The sequence below is a fragment of the Trachurus trachurus genome (genome assembly GCF_905171665.1).
Source record: "Trachurus trachurus genome assembly, chromosome: 13".
NCBI classification, from domain to species: Eukaryota; Metazoa; Chordata; class Actinopteri; order Carangiformes; family Carangidae; genus Trachurus; species Trachurus trachurus.
Genome location: NC_139892.1, coordinates 29,315,378 through 29,337,945, shown reverse-complemented (window position 1 = coordinate 29,337,945; position 22,568 = coordinate 29,315,378). Strand labels below are relative to the sequence as shown.

The 22,568-nt window shown below is 40.9% G+C and overlaps 1 protein-coding gene and 1 long non-coding RNA gene across 4 annotated transcripts; one reads left to right on the top strand and one right to left on the bottom strand.

The window, feature by feature from the left end:
• The first annotated feature begins 4,578 nt into the window (after positions 1 to 4,578).
• On the top strand, positions 4,579 to 21,954 carry hnf1ba (HNF1 homeobox Ba). 2 transcript variants are annotated; one of them, XM_083985281.1, is made up of 10 exons: positions 4,579 to 6,072; positions 8,046 to 8,245; positions 8,542 to 8,809; positions 8,902 to 9,125; positions 14,399 to 14,553; positions 15,751 to 15,868; positions 15,962 to 16,144; positions 16,795 to 16,913; positions 17,287 to 17,331; positions 19,529 to 21,954. In XM_083985281.1, exons 1-10 carry the CDS (start codon positions 5,690 to 5,692, stop codon positions 19,547 to 19,549), a joined length of 1,716 nt encoding a protein of 571 aa, XP_083841407.1. In that variant the 5' UTR covers positions 4,579 to 5,689; the 3' UTR covers positions 19,550 to 21,954. The 2 variants fall into 2 exon arrangements, with proteins under 2 accessions (XP_083841407.1, XP_083841406.1); XM_083985280.1 differs by having other exon boundaries at positions 16,795 to 21,954.
• Positions 8,256 to 14,471, bottom strand: LOC310996021. 2 transcript variants are annotated; one of them, XR_014595874.1, is made up of 3 exons: positions 14,009 to 14,471; positions 8,525 to 8,680; positions 8,256 to 8,409 (listed from the first exon to the last, which is right to left on the bottom strand). It is a non-coding gene; the product is annotated as an uncharacterized lncRNA (long non-coding RNA). The 2 variants fall into 2 exon arrangements; XR_014595875.1 differs by having other exon boundaries at positions 14,013 to 14,471.
• Positions 21,955 to 22,568: the final 614 nt, after the last annotated feature.

Here is a 22,568-nt window from a genome sequence, read left to right as displayed (position 1 = left end):
AAATACAAAAAGAATAATAGATGTTTTTAGTCTGACAGTTCCTTGGCTATCAAGTTGGTTTAATATTATTTAACCACTATGCCGTTTCACTATGCCATTTCTTGTTTTGTTGTTTTCTTCTTTGTAGCTTGTTGGCCAACAGTTAGCAAAATGATTTATTTCTTTATTTTAGAGTTTGGAGTGTATGCCATCACAACATTATGGTAGATCTGTGTTTATAACCTGTTGTCACCAAAATAAAGTACTAGCTGGAGCCAAAAGTGACATTTTGCATCACATCCATCGTACAGAGCAAGAAACCTAATTAGCAGATAAGCACATTTCACAAACTGTCCTATATGTAAAAAAGAAAAAAGAAAAAAAAGAAGCAGTTTTCTTTGAAATGTGTGTCTCTTTGTTTTCTAACACAGGTGACAACAAGCAGCTCTTTCCAGAGATGAGTGGTCAGAGAATTCGGGCTGCTGGGGTTAAGGTCCGGCTCAGTCTGTGGAACAGGACATGGCCGTTGCATCCTGAATCTCACGCACACACCATGTAGCCCTTGCCCTTTTTTATTTCAGCCACTTTCCAAATGTTCCGGTCTGTACTCTGACCAGGCTGAGGTGAAGAGTGAGAGGTCAGCGAAGACACCGGAGGCAGCCAAGCAGCACAGCCAGAACCCAACATCAGCTGCCGGCTCGCGGTGCGGCCGCTGTGTTAAAAATGACGCAGAGAACAGGCTGGCAGGTTCTAGGCCTAGTATACATACAGTATCTACTATAATCAGTTTTCACCCCTTAATTCATTGCACATTTATGATTTCAACGTTCAGTTGAAGAAACCACGTGTAGTTTGCCAAACATGTATGAGAAAAGCACAAAGCTGAACAAAGCACATGAATGTCATGTTTTTCTGTTGCTTTAAAGTGATTCACAGTAGATGCTATGTTATCTTTGTACCGGTTTCATATCTCCACTGGTCTGTCTTCCACTTCCAGCTGCTGGGGGTAACAGAAACGTATCTAAAGGACTAAAATGGACACCTGGACATAGAGGTTTTGCATAACATTTGATACTGTAATTGGTTGTTCTATCAGAGTAGTGCTTGTTTCCTTTGAGACCCAGGGCATAGCAGGTTTGATAAAAAAGATTAAGATTTTTATTTTGGATGTGGTTTAACTCTACAGTTGTGTTGGAAGTTCCTTCTTGACTTTTGAAACATTCAATCTCAACATTCAAACCAACATCAATGAGAAGTTTGTAAATTATGTAAAATCAGCATATAGATAAATAACATATTAAATCCCACTGCTTGGCAACCATTATGCTGATGATGATCATGTGATAGAGTCAAAAGCTGCAGGTTAGCAACTTTATAGACTTTGTGTCTTTCTTGTAGGAAAAGAATAGAAATGTAGGTTATCATAATTTCATACACCATCACATGTAGTGGTTTATTTTATCCTTAGATAATGAGAAAACTCTACAATTCATACAAGTCTTCTTATTTTACTGTGACTCCTTCAACCAAAGTTTTTAAATAATTAGTGACTTTACAATGTGTTTTTGTAGTAATGGTATTTTTCTACTGAATAATCTGAATACTTCTGCCACCGCTGGTTTGGTTTCCATTTTGTTTTTGCATGTGACCCTTTAACACTAAACTTCCTTATAGCTCCAGATCTCATGTTGCATATTTACATCAGAGGATCCAACAAGCTCTGTGGCAAATAACAGACATGTGTTGAGCCACACTGTTAAAGGATAATATTGGTGTTTTTCTTCATAATTGTGTTAGTTTTTTAAGCAAAACTTGATGATCCTTGTGGCAAAATATACAAAATTCAACCAAGCCAATAAATGAAAAATGCAAATCTTAAACACGATAGAAAATTCTTGGTACAGGAAATGAGTGCTACAGGTTCTTGTAAATGGCCCATTAATGCTACAAAACAAATCTGCACTGTTGTTGATCAGTGAGTCTTTACATCAGCAAGACATCGTATGTATGATTGACTCAAAATGAATTACAGTGGCCGTGTTCATACTAATAAAAGACAATGTTATCCAATGCAATGGTTTAGCTAAAAGTCTCTGGACTGACGGCCCATAGAAATCAAATACAGAGACTATAATTGGCAGGTTAAGATACTTTTTTGTCTTTTCTTGGGATTTGTAAACCAAAATAAAAATACGCAATATTTCCAGACTTGTGTGCCTGGTCTGGCTGCAAGAGGACAGGCAGGACCCAGGTCATGCATGGCCCCTGTCTCTGGTTACTCAACCTATGTGTCACCCATCTCTGTGAAAGCGTGATGGACAGTGCGTGTTCTCTGCTGCGCTCCAGTGCACAGGACGCTTTCACAACAGCCGTGATGGTCTGTGTACTGGATGAGCTGTTTTTGCTGCTTGTTATTATTTGTTGTTAATGGTTGACAGATTTTAAATGGAAACATGTGAAAGTGCCAGGGAGATGTACGCCAAAGTTGTGTCACCCAGAGGTGCCAAGACGGAGGTTTTTGTGGGGTCTTGTGTGTTTTTTTTGCGTGCACGTCTGTTACTGTGTTATCTTTCTCTTTTCAATACTTCTAGTGTGAGAAGAATTAAAAAGTATATATTTTATATGATGTATTTTATTTATTTATGTATTATATGTTTTTAAGACAATAAAACATCATTAGCTTGTAATTGGTACCATATATTTACACTTGTGTGGTGGCGGTTAGAGTTAGGGTAAACTGAATAAAGATGAATATTTTCTAAATTAAATTGTGCTGTACACATATTTTAGATCTTTTATTTACCTTTGACCCATCTTCTGATTCAGATCTGTTCCTAACTTTAATTTAACCCTCTGCCCCCATGTGTTTGACAACAAATGAGCCCTTTCATTCTCTTGTTAAGAATATCAGTCGGTTTCTTTGGGGCCTAAAAACCAACACTTGAGTCATTAACTTGTCACCACAGATGACAAAGCTGCAGACAGACTGTAATTTATCTGTTTCCATGGGGTTAATAACTTTACCCACACAACTCAGCGGCTGGCGCTTTGCACACCAGAGCGAAGTGCAGTGGAGGTGTGCGTCGGTGGAGAAACTGTATACGACAATAGTAGCCAGAGATAAGAGAGAGGTGTAATCTGTGTAATGACACCCAAAGCAGCAGCAGACTATTAGAGGAGAGGGACAACTATCAGAACTTTAAAGATAGCCATTAGAGAAATAGGTTACCCTTAAAACAATATCACTCAAATAAAATAATTAACATTTCTACAACGTTTCAACTTAAACATGCCTCTTAACTCAGCAGTGAATTTCCAAAGACCTTGTTGAACTGTATCATGTTTTCTTATTATTATTCTTTTATCTCTCCCAGTGCTATAACTGGGGCACCTTAGTTGTTCACATACAACTCATATTCACATAAAGCTACATGCTCTGCACATCAAAACACATGATTTACTCTGCAGCATGTGGGCTCCAGCACTAATAGGTTTCAGACAATCCTGTGTATTACTAATGATCAACCACATTGATACTACACTGAAGGATTACACAGCAACTGACCAATAATTGGCTAGGTATCTTGTTGTAAAGCATCATACATATTCACAGAGGAGGTCACTGGCCTCTGTAGGCGCCTTGTTGTTTATATTGTTTGCAGGAAGATTATTTCATTTGAATCACTTTGAGTTCATTGGAAAAAATGCATTGTATTGTAACTGTGTTCTACTTTATTTTTCAAATTTGTGCAAATATACAGTGTTATTTGTGCTTAATTAGGTTCATGAAGGCTTATAAATTTGCTGAGAAATGCCCATGATTAAAACCTTAATGGCTTTTTGTAACACTAAATGACCTTTTTCTCTGCAGTAGACCTCGGCTGAACTTACAACAATGATAATTAGTGTGTTTATTTATTTATACTGATAATCCTTTTTATACTTGCATTAAGTTGCACTTGAGTTAACATTTTCAGTGTAATTCAATTGAATACTAATGAATGAATATGAACACTATAACCACTGTATATTTGAAAAAAGTGTATTCAATAAGTACCATGAGTACGATTATGATTTTTTTTTTTAAATAAAAATGTAGGTGTTTCTGCAGCTGGCTGCATTCATCCATCATTCATTACTGCTTATTCTTTAATGACTTAACAAGTATCTAGTATGAACTAGTGCCTTGCACCATAGCAGCATATAGCTGAAGCTGTCGTCTACAGGATCTAAAGCCACCTGAGTCATATCAGATGTGTATTTTATTGGGCTGCAATATTACACATGTTTATCACTGTAGGCACAGCTACCAAAAGTCATGCCATACAGCTGCCCTGCAATGAACCCTCCTCATGAAGAGAAAGCTTTATTTTTAAGGTTTTGCTCCAACTGTGTGATCATTTTGGAGACTGCATTCATTATTTTCCTTTACTTTCACTGATGGTAATATCATGGACAAAATAATATAATGCACTGCTGCTCTACTGCAGATTTATTTTAAATGTAAATCCCTCCGACCAGTTATAAAATCACATTTGCAAAGTTAAAAGTTTACAAAGTTCATTTTAGTCAGATTGGGAGACTTTTGGCTGTGGGAGTTCATCTGGCTGTCAGTTGGGTGAAGGTCTCCTCAGCTTTACAGTTGCTTTATTTACAGAATGCTTCCACCATGCAGGGGTGAAAAGGTGAGTTCACATCAACCACCTAGCTACATTAATGTTTGAAGGTTTGTTTACCCCCTGGGTGAACTGATGTTTTATGGGTCTTTTTCTAAATTTGCAAAATAACAACTGCTTAATAGATTTATTATATGTATTGTCTCATGTCAGTGTGGGCAGATAAGACACAATTGAAGCAATATGAAACCTTCTGTCCCACATTGTTAAGGTGTGTATACACTGTCTTAAGTTAAAATGTGACTAAAGCAGAACTATAAACTATTTATTTGTACTGTGGCTAAAACTAATGACATTATTTGGCATCATTAAAAGAAATCAAGCTGAATTAATGAGGCTATACCAACAACACCTCATTAACAACACCATCAACATCTGTATGATCATCTCATTAGTGAGTAATCGCACCTACTCGACACCTTTACCTTAAAAACAAAAATAACTTCAGTAGACACACAGGCAGGTCTAATAAATACATGACAATATTTTCATATCTGCCACAACTACCTCTACCGCCACTCCTGATATTGGTTCAGAGAGAAACTCTAAAGGAATAAAACCAGTTTAGTATTTGATCCAGCGGTGTGAATATGTGCAGGTCGCCTTTCTTAAAAGTCTTTAAGGCATATACAACATGGTCCAAAGTCCATCAAAGTTTTGCTGATAAGGGGAGCCAATAAAAGCAGCAGTGCAGCAGTGTAAACACATGTCTACCTACCTCGGCCTAGAGCGGGCCTTATTCTGGGGATTTACATAAGGCTGCCATCAGCCGGCCCACTCATTACCATGTTTTATATCCCCCTGCTCTCAGAAAGCATCATGGCAAAGTAGGTCCATCCTCCCCTTCAACAGGGAAGTGAAGCAGCTTCTCGGAGCAGGTGTCAGCAGCACTCAACTCCCCACAACACCGGAGCACAGAGGAAGACGGGAACTTTATTTGAACTTTTTTCTTTCCCCCTCTATCCTCCTTTTTCCCCCCTTCTTCTTCTCCTTCTGCCCCAGCGCGCACACAGCAGGCCTATGTTGAGTTTTTAATGTTTTTAAAAATGGTATCCAAGCTGACATCCCTGCAGCAGGAGCTCCTCAGCGCCCTGCTGGACTCAGGAGTTACCAAAGATGTTCTGATCCAGGCCCTGGATGATATGGACCCCAGCCCGCCGGGCTTTGGAGTAAAACTGGAGAGCCTGTCCATGTCGCCCGCTCCGCCTCAGAGCGGCAAGATGAACGGGGCGGACGCAGACTCGAAGCCCGTCTTCCACACGCTCACCAACGGCCACAGCAAGGGCAGCAAGCTGTCCGGGGACGAGGGCTCCGAGGACGGGGACGACTACGACACGCCGCCGATACTGAAGGAGCTCCAGTCCCTGAACACGGAGGAGGCCGCGGAGCAGAGGGCGGAGGTGGATCGCATGTTGGCGTGAGTTTCCCTGCGAGTTTACACTCTTTAAAAAGTGTCAAAAAAGTCCATAAACCTCATATCAGTACCGTTCAAAAGTGAAACTAGAAAATAAGCTCTCAAACGGGATAATTCTCTTCACTGTAATTCACAGCACAGCCTCTTCGCTTCTATTTACTGATCCTTTAAATCTGACAAAAATATAACGTCAATCTTAAAAAAAACAAAAAAAAAAACGGGCCTTCATAGACCTGAAAAACGCTTTTCCTTCTTTGTTTACAAATTTAAAATGCCCCGCCACAACTGGGTTTAAACATTCTGGTTACTAATTATCCACATGGATTATTATTTCTTTACCTTTGCAAAATATCAGCTAGACTTAGATCTATTTATTATTAACTATACTCCACCTCTCAATGATAAAAATCCGCCAACAAGGGTTTACACGAGGAGCGAGTAAATGGGGACAACTTCAGGCTGGGAAATGACGATATTAAAACGAAAATAACAACTTTTGAATAATAATAATAATAACAAAATATTCTTATTAATAATAATAATTATAATAATAATAATACCACTTATAACGACAATAATATGATTATTAATAATAACTACAATAATAGTTGGTTTATCTGGCTGTCTCATAATTGATGAATTAATTCGACTAATTCGAGAAGCTATTTGCTTATTTATTCGGCGTCAGTAAACATGTCCTGAAAATAAATAAATGAATACATTCTCCAACACATAAACAAATAAATAAATAAAGATGAGGCATCTGATCCTTTTATTTCTAATTATCTCCACTCAAACCACTTGTGTCACTAAGACTAATATTTGAGGCTGTATGGTCAGCTAACAGTAGCTGAGGAATATCAAAACTAACCCACGTGCAGTTAAGTTATTATTAATTTTATTCTATAAATCATCAACTGAAAGATACACAGTGGCCTGTGATTAGAGTGAATGGAGATCTGGTTATTCATTGTCAAAAGTTATAAACTAACATCTCCCACTTAACCCGCAGACTTAGATGTAGGCCTCCACATTCTCCAAAACAAACAGACGTGTGTAGATTTGCAATAATTACGGATGTCAGTGTGTCTGGGCCCGCTAATCTCCCACAGTGCGCTCAGGCTGCATTTCACCTCCGACTTCGCTGCAGTCATGAATAATGTTGAATCGCTAAATCTACAGGTAAGAACCTGCTGGTTTTTTAATGCGTAATTTACACAGGTCCGTGTCCGCGAGGATACAAGTAGTATACAATTTATTAGAAAAGAATAGACAAAAACTATTTTTTAGTTTTGACTGAATTTTGGTTTTGAGAAAAATATCTCGACGCGAATATTACATGAACGATGTCCTGACTTCAAATTATAAATTGACTATTAAATTAGAAAATATCTGGTTTAACATGACTAATGCATTTTTTTTTAAATCAATCAAGTAAATCTTAAAATATACATAACAAGTGTTGCTTTATGATATATTTTTTATCTTTTGTGAAAATCTAAAAAACAAATGTAAAAGTTTTGTCAGCCTGTCTGATGAGTTCTTGCTCTTATTTAGGATTCTATGCAATTATATATTCACTGAGCTTTGAATTTTCACCAACTCTTTCCAGGCTGAAATCTGAACCAAATACTAAGTCCAAGTTTTTCAACTTCCCTGAATCCACTTGAACTAACCTTTGGAAATATTTACAGCCTATTGAATGGGCTACAATGATACACTGGTCGTCTGTGAGGGAAGGAACAAGTTCATGAGCAGCTGTGTGTTTGATAAGAATACTTTGAGTAGATAGAAATGAAAGCTTTTATGGCAAACTAAACTGAAACCATATGGACAATCTTCCCTCTTGTATGAAACATTTCTTCATGTTGTCATGTTTATTCAGTAGTGTGTGTGTTTCTTTACTGTTTCTTAGTGAAAGCTGCACACAGTTCAGTGGTGAAATGAGTTGTATTTTCTGCTCTATCGTAACCCAGAGAGGATCCATGGCGTGCTGCCCGCATGATCAAAGGTTACATGCAGCAGCACAACATCCCCCAACGGGAGGTGGTGGACGTCACGGGGCTGAACCAGTCTCACCTCTCCCAGCACCTCAACAAAGGCACGCCCATGAAAACACAGAAGCGAGCGGCCCTCTACACCTGGTATGTCAGGAAACAGCGGGAAATTCTCCGACGTAAGTTAATATTTGAGTTTCTCACAGCTTGGCCGCGGCCTGTTATGTGTTGTTGGCAGCAGCACGGCAATTTATTTGGGTTTCAAACCTGTAGGGATGTGAAGTTGGACTGGACATTTCCTCCTATTGCTGGATGGCGTATAAATAGATCCACAGGAATAGGCCTGTATTAGATGACGTTTGATGAAAAGGGAAATAAATATAATCCATTAGTAGAGAACACCACTGTCATGTGTTGAATACATGATCGCATTGTGAAATCAGTTTCATTGAATGTACCTCTTTTTATCTTTCAGAGTTCAACCAGGCAGTGCAAGGTTGTGCCAACAATATGACAGACAAAGGAAATCAGGATCCGGTGTTTTTTTTCCCAGAGTTCAACCCGTCTGGCCAGGGCATGGGTCAGCCCGGTGAAGAGGTCGGCAGCGAACCCTCCTGCAAGAAAATGAGACGTAACCGTTTCAAATGGGGGCCTGCGTCCCAGCAAATCCTGTACCAAGCCTATGAACGGCAGAAGAACCCCAGCAAGGAGGAGAGGGAGGCTTTGGTCGAGGAGTGCAACAGGTAGATGAAACATAAAACACGATGCCTCGCTGCGACTATTTCACAGACCGCATCAAACTCAGCTCTTCGCCTTGTGCGTCTGCTTCCCACAGAGCCGAGTGTCTTCAGAGAGGGGTCTCCCCGTCCAAGGCGCAGGGCCTCGGCTCCAATCTGGTCACAGAGGTTCGAGTCTACAACTGGTTTGCCAACCGGCGTAAGGAGGAGGCCTTCAGGCAAAAGTTGGCCATGGACGCCATCACTGTGCCACCCCACAGCATCAACCCACTGCTGTCGCACAGCTCGCCACATCACCCCCAGACCAGCGCTTCACCCCCAAGTAAGCATCACAGAGAGGAGATTTCTCTTGTTTTGGCCTTAAATGTGCAATTATGTGAAACATAGAAACATTCAGCAAGAATAAATGACAGAAACTGTGTGATCCCGCAGTTTTTAGAGAATATTTAAGCTGTTTCCTGCCAAATTTTTGGACAACAATACAGAAAAAGGGACATGATTTTGTTTTCTTGCGGGTGAAACTACTGTCAGAGGAGGTGAGAGGCTCAGCTGATGTGATCAGAGAGTCAGAGAATAAGAGGACAAGTGATCAATGAACCTGTGTGAGTGAGCTGAGCAAATGCCATTGTTATTCTGATCTTTGAAAACACACTGAGAACAATCCACATTGTACCTGCAATCTCCACTCCAAAGTCAGCATGGAGAAGCAGGACACAAAGGGCAGCAATCCTGTGACAGGCCAGGGTCAGGCCAGGGTCAGGGAGGGGGGGACAGACACAACCACATCACCTCTACATAACGCTGTCATTTCCACATTTCCTCCACCCATGCAGGTTGCTAATGACTCTGCTCAGAGAGTCGCCCAAAGCCAGGGAGATGCCGTGTGTCGTTGCTCTGACCATTTCACCCTGACCCGATGTTTGCATTCGGAGTAATTAGTATTGACTGAGTCTACCCGGCGTATACGGCATAAACACAAAGCTAATAGGCCGCGCCGTGCCATCACTCACCCTCCATAAAACTGTGATTTGAGAGAGTCACTCAGAGCCTATTGTTGTCCCTCCGTGTTCGGACACGAGGTGAGCTTTGAAGGGAAAACAAACTGTTTGCCCTGGCGTTTGCTCTTTTACCTTTGGATAAACTAGTCCCACTTGTGGATTGTCTGTTTGCCTGAGGTTTTTTTTTTTGTTGTTGTTGCTGCTCAGAACACCTGACCAGGCATTTGACCTCAGGTTGCATAGCCAGAGAGGTCAGCGATAAGGCTGCAGTAGTGGAGGGGTTGGTGCATGGTGGAAAGCGCTTTACCCCCCCACCAGAAAAACCCTCAGCTGGCTGCTTACAAGGTGTCCTGCTGGCATCCTGCCGACATCATCAGCTGTTTTTCAGTGTCAGCCCCTGGTCGGACAATAATATCCCAGCAGGGCGTCTCATTGCGTTGCTAGGGCACGGCCTGTATTATGCATGCTTAATGGACAATTAAAACCCTTTGCTACTACATCTCCCAGGCCTTTGATAAGGGGCTCCTCTGACTTCTACTCTCTATACTCTACCTCAGCAGGGGGTCCCATTGTCCATGGTGTATTAGAAGACTGCTCTGACTGTAACCTAGGTTCATTTATCTCTGCTGGGCCTGAAGGAGGACTGGTTTTAAAGCCTCCCCCCCTCACCTTTATGGGCATTAGTATAGTTGCTGAGGCTGTGCGCAGACTTGGAGCAGCAGGAGCTGTCCACTGGGGTATTGGCTCTTTTCTGGCCAGACAGGACTGATGACCCCCTTCTTCGCCTATAGAGAAAACTAGTAACCCCCCACTTCAACCATCGCTGCACCTTCAGTGATACAACAGAGGTCACAAGTGGGTCAGATCAAAGAAACTTCTCTTATTTGTGGAGTTTTTATTGATTTTGTTACAGTTCGTTGGTCGGTTGGTCACAACTGGATAGACACTCAAACATGCATGGTTTGGCGGTGACCTTTTTTACGCTCATAAATGAAACTGATCTGAGGCAGATTGCATAGTTCGTTGGCTCATGTGAGCATGCCCCTGTGTTTTCCTATGTGATATTTACCTACTGTTCTTTCACGAACAATGTTTACTAAGCTTTACTAATCCATCTTATTTATTGCATTCTATCTGGGGGGATTAATCTATATGAACAGGTCAGTTAGGGTCACAGCGTGCTGACTAAATTGTAACTTACAACTCTGTTTACAATCGAACGGTTTTATAAGTAGTGGAAAGTAACAAAACCTAAGAAGGCTATTACTTAGGTACATATAAAATTAGTATTTCCATTGCATGCCACTGTATACATTTCAGCCCTAAAATATTGTATTTGTGTACATTTAGTCACTCAAAGTTTCAGTTACATCAACCTTTTACAGTTTTACATAAAATAATATATTATGTTTATGACATACTCATATAAAACGTTTAGGCCTAAAGAGATGAAAGTGTTGTTATTCATTTTTTGGTTTGGTTTTTTTTTAGCAAAAAAGAGGAAGAAACAACATTTTCTTCTTTTTAAATTCTTTTAAAATTCAGATTTTAACTGCATTTTTTTCTTACAAAATGCAGTTCATTGCTAATAATAAAACCAGTGACCACTATTAGGCCTTTAACAAAGTATTTGTTATAAATGAAAATCTGAAAAAAAGACTCTTTTTTTCCCCTTTCCTAAATCATTACATTTACATTAACTGAGTTTTTTTTTATATATATATATAGTTTTGTCCCTTATACTCAGGTAAACAATCAGTGTACTTCTCCTGCCTCTGGTAATTTGACATCTTCCATCATGATAAACTGGACGAGTGCTGAGATGAGCTGCATCATTGTGACTGTGACAAAACTAGCAGACTCAGAAGTTCCAGATCAGATACAGTGGTAGGGGGTTTGTCCGTGGGTTGTGTTGCTTTCCATCACCTCAGGCTATAGCATGAAACAGGCACACACACACATACACACACACGCTGAGAAAGGATGGCCTAGCTCTGCACTTTCCACTGCGCTGTGTCTCCCAGAGAGCCACAAAGAAGAGGCTGGATACGTCCTGCAGAGACCCAGGAGGTCTGTCTTATGCAGCGCTACTACAATGAGCGCTGCCTGGGGTTGGGGAGGCAGGCTTTGATATTACATGGGTCACACAGGGAGCTAGAGCTTTTTAAACCTCCTCAAGATCCTTGCTACCACTCCCACTTCTGAAGTTCTCACCCTCCCCCTGCTCTCGAAGAAGAACCCCTACTTCTTGTGGTGTTGTGGCATCGCTTCAGTTATTCATTTATCAGAATGATCAAAATTAAAGGCAAGATTTGAAAAATGTACGTATATATGGTTAAAATACCTCAGCTTTCTAGAAACTGACAGTGTCTGAATCTAAATCATGGGAGTCCTCCATACATAGCCTACTCCCTGCAGTTATAGAGTTACTGCCAAACCCCAAAGAAACAAACCTGGCCTGAATAGCATCCTTTTCTCCTTCTGACACTTTAAGAGGTCGCCCAGCCCCGAGATAACTGCCTTTTTATGAGTCCTCTTCTATTGTGTGGCAATGGGGGTCATGAGTCCAGTGGAGTGCTTTATTGTTCTGTGGCTGTGTTTACAAGGCATAGTGGAGTGTTGTGGGGTTGCTAGTATGTTGCAGGAGACAATATGAAGTCTGTGGGCTGAACAAAATGGAGGACAGGTAGTTTGAGGATGAAATATGGTGCTGTGTTTCGGTTAACATCGTGTCTGTATTTTAGGTATCTTTTGTTCGACTCAACATTATGAGATTTCACTTGTTTATTGTCTCGCTGAGCAGACTGGTGTCAAATGTGAAGACAGTTAGCTTAGCTTAGCATTTAAACAGGAGGAAACAGTAAGCCTGAGACTGTCCTGTGGTGTTAGAATCCAACTAATGTCACCAACATCTCTGGCTCAACAATTCACATATTGTATCTTCTGTAGAGCTACTAGTCAGTGAATGAATTAGTAGATCAGCAATTGATTTTGATAATCATTTTGAGCTGTTGTTGAACTGTTTGTTTAATCAGCACAAAATCTGATTAAATGCTTGTTGGTGAATTATGTCACCTTTGAAAAGATGAAAAGATCCAGGCTATTCATATATAACACACTGTGGCCTTACTTCCCATACTCTCCCTAAGAAAGTGAATAAATATCGCTCAAAATGTCAAATAACTGTTTGACTACTAACTGAATAACTGAATCGATACACATTCAACCGTACAACCAAACAAATGAGTTTATCTATCAAAAATGATCTGTTCTCTCTGACACCTGGAGCAAATATCTGCAAACACATCCTGTTCCAGTTCCCAGCCGTGACAAATAATCAATGCCCCTACCTCACTAGTCACATAGGCCTACTATAGCGTCAGTGCCTCTCCCTCTTTTTCATTTTTTTTTATCTCAAAATGCTCGGAGCAGTGGTTCCTGTCGTGTCTGAGCAGCTTCGACAGGGCGTCCGGGCTGTCACACCTGGGTCAGGGACGGGGGCCCGGGGAAGATGTGAGATCTGAGCGCAAACAGAGGCTGTCTCTACTCTACACTGTCACCGAGGGAGGGGTGATCTCTCTGTCTGTGTGGGGCTGAGACCACAGGATAAGAATGTGTTTGACATTGCTTGTAATTGTGTAATGTTTACTCTGTTGGTATCAGAGGGGGCCTGCATCAGCAAACAGTAATTTGGTTGTTGGTTGTTTGGGAGGGTGAGGCATTTCTTCGGGCCTCCAATGAGAGACAACGCGTAGAAAGTCTAGACACAGGATTAAATGAAGATTGTCAATTATTGTGACAACGCCACTGCTGAGGAAATATTGTCAAACTTAATGATGAAAAGTTATTTATCACTCCATTTCCACTATTTTATACCTGCAGTCCAGGACATTCAGGTGTAAATATTGTACTTTTTACTACCCTACATTTTCAACCTAATTTGCGTTGGCCTACTTTTAGCTTTTAATTTTTTCATAGTAAAATATAAGCTTACAAGATACACATGGGTGGTTGTACTACCACTTACACTGAGCTGCATGAAAAAAAATAACATGAAAGAAATGTAAAGAAAAGATAATACACATTTATACAGCAGAACTCTTTTTCTCCCATATATCTCCTCACAACCCACGACAATTTATCTAGTGGTCACCCTTTGGTGTGATGGTGTTTTACATTTACAGAACATTTTGTTGATAATACTTACTTACGTTGAAATTTGCGTCCAGTATATTAACTGCTAACAGCGTGTTTTTGCTGCTTTACTTATCCCGCCGCTAGAGAAACATGACGATATTTTCAGTATCATTGGTTTGTGTTCTGAGCACAGAGTGTGATGGGAGCTCTGCTGTTGTGAGTGCGTGTGCACAGGGAATGGCCTTGGCTGAGCTACACTGATAGCAGCGGTGGACGGGTCAGTGTGTATGTTTGTTTGCTCTGTCCTCTCCCGTCTGAGTCAAAGAGCAGGTGAGCCTAGCCGGTTGGCGTGACGACTGCTGCTCGGGCCAGCGCGCCGCTATCGCTCTGCCCTATATAAGTGTTAAAGCACACAGCAGCCAAGACAAGTGAAACTAACCTCCCTGCCTCTCTGTCTCAGTGCGTTACAGCCAAGGCCCCGGTGAGGTCACCTCCTCCACGTCCATCAGTCATCACGGCAGCAACGCCATGGCGACCAGCCAGTCAGTGCTCCAACAGGTGTCTCCGGGAGGATTGGACCACAGCCACAGTCTGCTGTCACCTGATGCCAAGATGGTGAGTGAACACACCTGGGCCTTCGTGGCCTCAGATTAGATAAGACCAGGCCTGCGTTTAGCATAAACGTACAAAGCAGGTTCCTGAACCTCCTCTCCCATGGACCAACTGGCCAGCGCCAACAATTAGCACATTGTGCTGCTGTGTTTGGAAGGTGGAGCCGGGGTGGCAGGCCATGGCTGGACTAGCACACAGCCTTCACCAGAGTGCACCAAGCATGTGCATCACTCGGCCAATAAACCTGACAAAGAAACATTCAGTTCTTATTGATTAAATGCCTCGCACAGAGGAGCCGCAGGTGGAGTGCTGCTTGTTCTGCCAGTAAAATGACGCCAACATTTGATTATGCCCGAGGCTCTCTCTTTTTTTTTTCTACTTCAGAGTTTCTCCCCTCTGCCCTAGTCCAATATTTGATCAGTGACAAGGAAACCTGTGCAAGGACCCACAGCATTTGAGTTGTGGTGCAACGGTACATTTGAAATATGATGCTTATTCTGTAGAAGTGTAGTGTCATGTAAATCACATTGCAGCACCAAACGTTAATCTTGCTCAGATAAAAACAAATACTCACAAAAAAAATACATACATTATGCAAATTACTATTGAATACTGTGCTAACTTCCTCGTTGATTCATGACACTTCTGCCTTTTGGAACAGTTTTATGTGAAATGGACACAGTGAGGGCAACAGGTTAGAGCTGACAGTTTCTTATCTGCAGATGTGCATCTGGCCAAACCCTCCTCTGTGAGCAGCTGGCAGTAGTTAAACACACACAGTCTATCCAAGCACGAGGACCATGATCCATATAAACATTAAATATGAGGATGTTGTTTTGGTTACAGCTGTTTTTTTGTTTTGTTTTTGCAAATTTAGCATTTGTATAAATCAACACACAGATACAAACACTGATGTGCTTCACAGAAATAACCCACACTCTTCTCGGCTGACATTTTTTAGAATGATTTTCGTTTCTTTACCTTTTGCTCCTTATCAGTATTTGCTTGTGTGCCGTGTGTGTTACTCAAGCGAAGTGTTATACAAAAGAATCCGAACTAAGTCAACATTTATGTCTGTTGTTTGTTTTGCAGACAAAATCCGTTTCACTTTGAAAATGAATTTTATGTGAATTAATATGAAGGTTTAAGAAAACTGTAATTTCATTTCATTTACGGTGTATTTTCTTCATATTTCTCCAGATCTCAGGTTCAGGCGGAGGACTTCCTCCTGTCAGCACACTGACAAACATCCACAGTTCCCATCACGGCCATCAGCAGTCACAAAACCTCATCATGCCTCTCATGGCCATAGCACAGAGTGAGTCCTCCATCCCTCCATTCACTTACGCATAAAATGAAACAGAGTTTATTGCATCGCAGCATGGTCTGACCGTTTGCTGTGTCTCCCCAGGTTTAAACACGTCGCAGTCTCAGACGGTGCCAGTGATCAACAGTGTGGCGGGCAGCCTTGCGGCGCTGCAGCCGGTGCAGTTCTCCCAGCAGCTCCACAGCCCGCACCAGCAGAGCCTGATGCAGCAGTCTCCCAGCCACATGAGCCAGCAGCCGTTCATGGCTACTGTCACACACTCACACAGTCAGTAACACATTTCTACTGTCTTCTACTTTGCCCTTTGTGTAAATCAGGGTTCAGTTCTCAGCTTTGTTAGCTTGTGTTGCCTTAAAACAAATCATTTTCTAAAATAAAATAACCGTAAAAAGTAAAAATTGCAGTTTCCTATACAACATGGTGATTATTGCAGCATCTTTCATCTGAACAACGTCCAGACTTATTAATGTGTTTCACAAGAAACAAATTCTAATTTGAGAAAAGTCAGAAAAAAAAGAAACTGGAGCAGATGGATTCCCTCCTGTCACGTTTATCATCATGTGATCTCTCAGACTCATCCTGAGTTTTAGATTCACAGGATTGTCAGGGAAAGCTGAAACATCCAGTTATGATCTGTTAGGTTCGATTTTCTTTCAATGTCGGTTTGATGCATGGACACTTAAGTTTCCAAACTATTCCTCAGCAGAAAATAAAAGCTGTATTCACCTATTATATATATATATATTTTTTTAAACCCACTTACTTTATGAATTCAGTATCTTCAAAAGAACACAGTAAATATTTAACTCTTATTTTATTCTAAATCACTTCTAGACCTGCCTGATATAACCCATCTATGTTATATACTTTTTTCATTCTGTACACCTGTAATAACCTGCTTTGTTTGTCATTTGTAGTGTATCATCACAAGCAGGAGCCCCCACAATATTCCCACCCGTCACGTTTCCCTTCGGCCATGGTGGTCACAGACGCCAACAGCATCAACACCCTCAGCTCCATGTCGTCCAGCAAGACGGTCAGTCCCACATCTCACCTCTCTGAGCCTGTCACTGTAGATTTTAGTCCAGTTAATCATCATCAGCTTGTATCTGCACGACAATCTGCCTGAAATTTGTTTATTTGTTTATTAATAATTTGCTGGGATTCTGCTGCTGAGTAATTCTTATACTGATGCAACAGACTGCACTGTCTCTTTTGAGAGCTTTAATCACTCATCACTCGCTCATTTCCTACTGATTCACAAAAATAAATTCCCCCCTCACATAAAAAAAAAAAAAAAAATGACACAATCGAAGCACACTCCAGCAGCAGGAACTGGGTAATGACAGGGGAGGAGAAGTGTGTGTTTTATGATTGTGTGCTGACTTGTTTAATTCCTGTCACATTAGGACGCTCCTGTAAACAAGATGGTGCAACTTGGGGGTCTCTCCTGGGTAAATAAATTTTATTAGTTCAGTCACACAGTTGAAAGATGAGTAAAATCATCAACATCGCACACAAATCAAGTATTATGTACGTTTTGTTTTGTTTTGCCTTAAAGATTTTTGTTTGGGTTTGCTGCAGAGCTTTCATCTGAACTCAAACTAACAGACGAGATAGACTCATTGATAGTATTTGTTCCTATTTCCTTTCACACAGTCTAATCAATCACCTGTTCCCTCGGCCTGAACGCCTCTCGATTAACTCACCCTCCTTTCACTTTCCTGGGGTGAGAGTCACCTCTGTGATCAGGAAATGAGCCTTGCTGTTAATCAAAGCTCTCAAGCCTTGTGTCCCGTTACTCTCCTCCATGCTACAGTGAGGTTGGAGATGAGGTGGGCTAGGTTGATGGGGGGGGGGGGGGGGGGGTTAGGTTGGAGTTTTTTTCTTTTTTCTTTAGTAATTACACTTCTTCCTCTTTCCTACTTCTCCCTGCTCTCGGTGATCGCTCTAGCCTGAAATGTTGACCGTGGTGTTTTCACACGCTCAATTTCCCACGCTGAGGCAGAGCGCTCATCCCCACCAAGCTGCTACTGACAGACTGATGGGTTGATGGTGGTGTAGCTCAGTGCACGGTGCATCCTCCGTGTGGTCACAAATCTCCCAGAGGCTGTGATACATGATATAGACACATTTCATCCCGGTTGTAACACAGTCTCCATGAACATGAATCAGCTGTTCATTTACCACTGTTACAAAACAAGTTGTTACATTATGCTCTGAAAAGCGGTATAGGCTACCCAGTGTAACTAAAAGTAGTAAAAGTATAATAAAAATCATATTACTTTTTGGTTGGTAGGAAATCTGCCAATTGTTGTTTTTTGTTTTTCATATATATTAGATTCATCATTGAACTTTCTTAAATGTCTTGTTTTAAACAGTAAATCAAAACCCAAACCCAATACAGTTTACTCTAATGTAAAACCAGGGAAAGCACCAATTAACTCCAATGCTGGAATGAAATCAAACTGGTGTAGATTAATTATTTGTCAATTGACCAGTTTGATCGGTCCATTAATTGTTGTAGCTCTAAATATGGTTAATATGCAATAAGTGTAATAAGTATTGCAATTGAAATATTATAGTGAATGTATTTGTTTACTTCCTCCACTGGCTGAACCCCTCATCATATCATCACCATGTGGCATTTCACAAACCCTATTATTTAAGGAGCAATTAGTCAGCAGGCTCTCCCTGGTATTTTCTTATCAGGATTTTATTTGGGTGGGTTTAGCCCTCTTCTCATGACACGACCAGCACGCTGTGGCTTTATGACACTCATTGTTTACCGAGGACCCTCCGTTATACCTGACTGTTTAAAATTCACCTCGGCTCAAGACCCGGTGTCTAATGACTCAGAGTTTTACCTGCAGGTCAGCTTTATCAGGTGAAACTGTTTGCTGGCCGCAGGGTCACACCAGGGTCACCTGCCCCCACCCCTGGCGACGCTGGAAAAAATAAATTCCACAAACAATCTAAAAAAAAGAGACCATTTCAATGGAGACAAGGCTTTTCAGAGTCAGAACAAGAGGGATGAGGAATGTATTTGGTCAGGTGTGGCACATGAAGGTGCAAGGGTGATGGATTTACCAGTGGAGGACAAAGTATTCAAGTCATTTACTTAAGAAAAAGTGGTCAGTGATCACTACACTATGAAAATAATCAATTACAATTGAAAGTCCTGCATTCATTATGTCACTTAAAAAAACAAAATGAGTGAATTTCATATTAAGATTTTTTTATTTAGTTTTTTGTGCAACTCCCAGTATTTGATACTATATCATTCTCAAAAAACAGACAGGTTTGCTTGAAATATACTATTATTGTAATATATTTTACACTTATTTTGGGGGCGTATTAACTGGGAGCTATGTTTCACCTGTGAATGAACAGGCCTGGAGCTGGGATGAGTGTTTAGAGCTACTCATGATGTGTTTTGTATTTTCACCCTTAATCAGTACGTTGCAGTATTTGAGTACTCATATACTAAGTTACTTTCACCACTAACATGCACATGAGTTTAATTTACCCGGTCACTTTCATGAAATGATGCACATATAGGTACCTGTGTTACTGGACAGATTGTATTTATTGTTTTATGTAACACAGACCTACTTTGTCTGACATTTCTCTCCCTCTCCTTCTTCCCAGTGTCCTCTTCAAGCTTGGTGAGAGCATCCTTGACTTCCTCGGTGCCCGGCAACTGGAGCACATTTTTCCACCCTCTCACCGCGGTAACCATGGCAACTCTTAATAACCGGCAACAGCGCACTGGATGATGAGTCAGTCAACAAACAGGAGGAGTGACGGCGGTGGGCCAGGCGGTGAAAATGAGAAATGGGGACAGAGAAGGAAAACAAACAAAACAGAAAGAAAATTCACTGAACCTGAAAGTGAAGAGATTGGATTCCCCCCTCTCTGTCGCACACACACATGATCAACAAGGATGTATGATTTTAATCTCTGAAAACAGTATTCACTTTTTCATAACCCCTTTTTTTTTTTTTGAAGAAAGTGTACAGCCATCTTTTGTGACATTACAAAGGAACAAAAACAGAGCACAAAAAAAGAACTGCTCACAAACTGCTTGGACCTGAAAAAAGTCTCTGGGACAACTTACTGTATATTACACTGTGATTTAAGGTGGAAATATGAAGATACACTGAGACAGTGATCAGCCTCTGTGACGGTTCAAGGACCCAGTGAGGGCGATTCACTCACACAAAGTACCACCACGAAGCCTTTGCATGTGAGCTGAACTGTGTGACAATCACAATCACCTGTATTGATCTTATGCGTGCACCTGACATCCTTACTGGGCTTTCAAGGAGTCTTCCATGTTATTCTCTCACACTTAGTTTACTGTACTAGCGTTAGTGCAGGTGATGAACGCCATCTGTCGCTGGTGATATTCATCATGTCGAGTTGTTCAGCGTGTATACTGTGATTGAAAAGACTTTGACAATCTTTAAAGGACTATGCAATGTGTCTATAGGTGTATGCGATGCTTTATATAGCTGGGTTCTGCAACGAACTCCACACACGTGAGACTGGGAATGAATATGCACTATCAGTGAAGTGACCAACAATTATTATGCTACACTGGAGTTGCTGTTGATAAAGCTGCCTGTAAAATAACACAAAAGCAGATGGATGGACGTGTAGCTACAACTTCTATTCCTCTCAAAAGCTAGTCTGCCACTCTATAAACCTGGTCTTGCCTTGTGGGAGGGGGGGGGACTGACTCACACGCTTTAAATGCGGCCCGTCCCCTCCATGGAAACCTTTGGCTTTTTGTTTGCACATAGGTTCAGGTGAATTTCAGGAATGGGACTCACCCTCCTCCTCCTCCTCCTCCTCCTCCTCCTCCCTTTCCCACTTCCTGCCAGAATGTGAAGAAATAGGACAAATATTGTTAATAACTCCTCATCTAGAATCATGGCACAAGACCCCCCCCCCGCCCCCCACCCCCAGCGTAGAATGAAAATATTGACAAGTATTCAGAAACTAAACAGTCATCATAGTCTGGTATTCTGTAAAGGAGAGGGACATGAAAGAGGATAATGTTGTGACAGCAGCTGCTCTAATCTTACAGGAATCCACAAAGACTGAGAAATGTTGGGGAGAGGAGCAGCTGCTCTTGGTACACACGCCCACGTAGACAGTATTAAGGTGTGTTCAGTCAGAAAGCCAAGCAAAGTTTTGCCGTGTGTCTTTTCGCACAAATTTGACCATTGGACTCTTCTGCTCTAAAGAGCATCTCGATTACTCTTGGTTAAATTTGACAAAGCTTATTTGGGATCATGGATTGTTATAATTTGGCCCACTTTTTGTAAAACGATACAAATATTTATTCCATTTTTGTCATACGCCTTCTGAGGGAATCAACAACTATAAACCCTCTTTACTTATAAATTATTTACAGTTGTCAGAGCTTCCACTGATATAGATCAAACGGGAGCTGCAAATTTTAATTTAACTTTTGGCATTCGTCGACATCAGCTCATTTCTCTTGTTAAATTTTACATCTGTTCATATCAGTGAAGAACCACCCATTCATCCCAAATAAAAATGAAAACTCAGCAGTCAAACCTGGCAACGACGGAACCAAACAGTCCATGTGTATGTTTTTGGAGATCTGATTGTGAGATCATTGACTCACATAGTTTGCTTCGACTTCTGACAGAACACAGTCACAGGTTCTGGTGGGAAAGTTTAAAATAGGGACCAAATCTGGCTTTAAGAATAATTGTTCATGTCACCATGTCTACCCACGTATGTATGAAAAAAGAATGGCAATCAAACATCACTATCAACACTGGCAAACAAGTGTGGCAGATCCAGTCTCCTATTCAATATTAGGTCATTACATTGTTGTTATTATTATGTTGGTTGGTTTGTGACTGTTATAGGCACATTTATTGCCATCTGATCAGAGGGCACTCATACTTGTATGGCAGGAAGTGATTTTTTTTCTCCTAATGTATTATTTTTGTATAAAATTGAAATCAATCATAAATCATTATTTATACTTTCTGAGAAAATATTGATATTTCAAGTAAAAGTTTTTTTTCCGAAATGAACACATGGTTGTGCTTATTTTGTATTCATTTGGGACACATTTAATCATCTACTGCTACATTCCCCCCAGTGTATCAGCGGTGTGTGCATGTATTGTATGTAGGAAGAGAAAAAGAGCCATTGTTTGTGTGATTGGTGAATGCGGTTTCCAGTGGATAAGGAGTGCATTGTATAGATGCAAGGCAGTCATACAGTGAAATAGTGCATTTATCATTTATAGAATTAAAAGTACCACAGTATGAAGCAGGTAAGTGAAATTAACTGTCAAACAACAATAGCTTTCTTTCATCACAACACAGATGACGGAAGTCTGTACACATTTGGTAGCATTTAAATAGTTTTCTCACAGTCAGTTGCCTAATCTTGGTCCATTGCATCTAAACTGTGAAACTGAGTCAGTGTTGGGGGCCTCCTTGCCCTACTGTATACTGAAGTGAGACCTTCATGACGGCCACTCCATAACTGTCCATTTGGAAAATCCATTTGTGACCAAGCTTTAAATTGGGGGTACTGCTGAAATATCGCTTCAATATATATAAACAATTTCATGCCCTTATAATGCCATCTGAAGTTATTGTTTAATCAGACTTTTAAAAATCGCTTTTAAAAA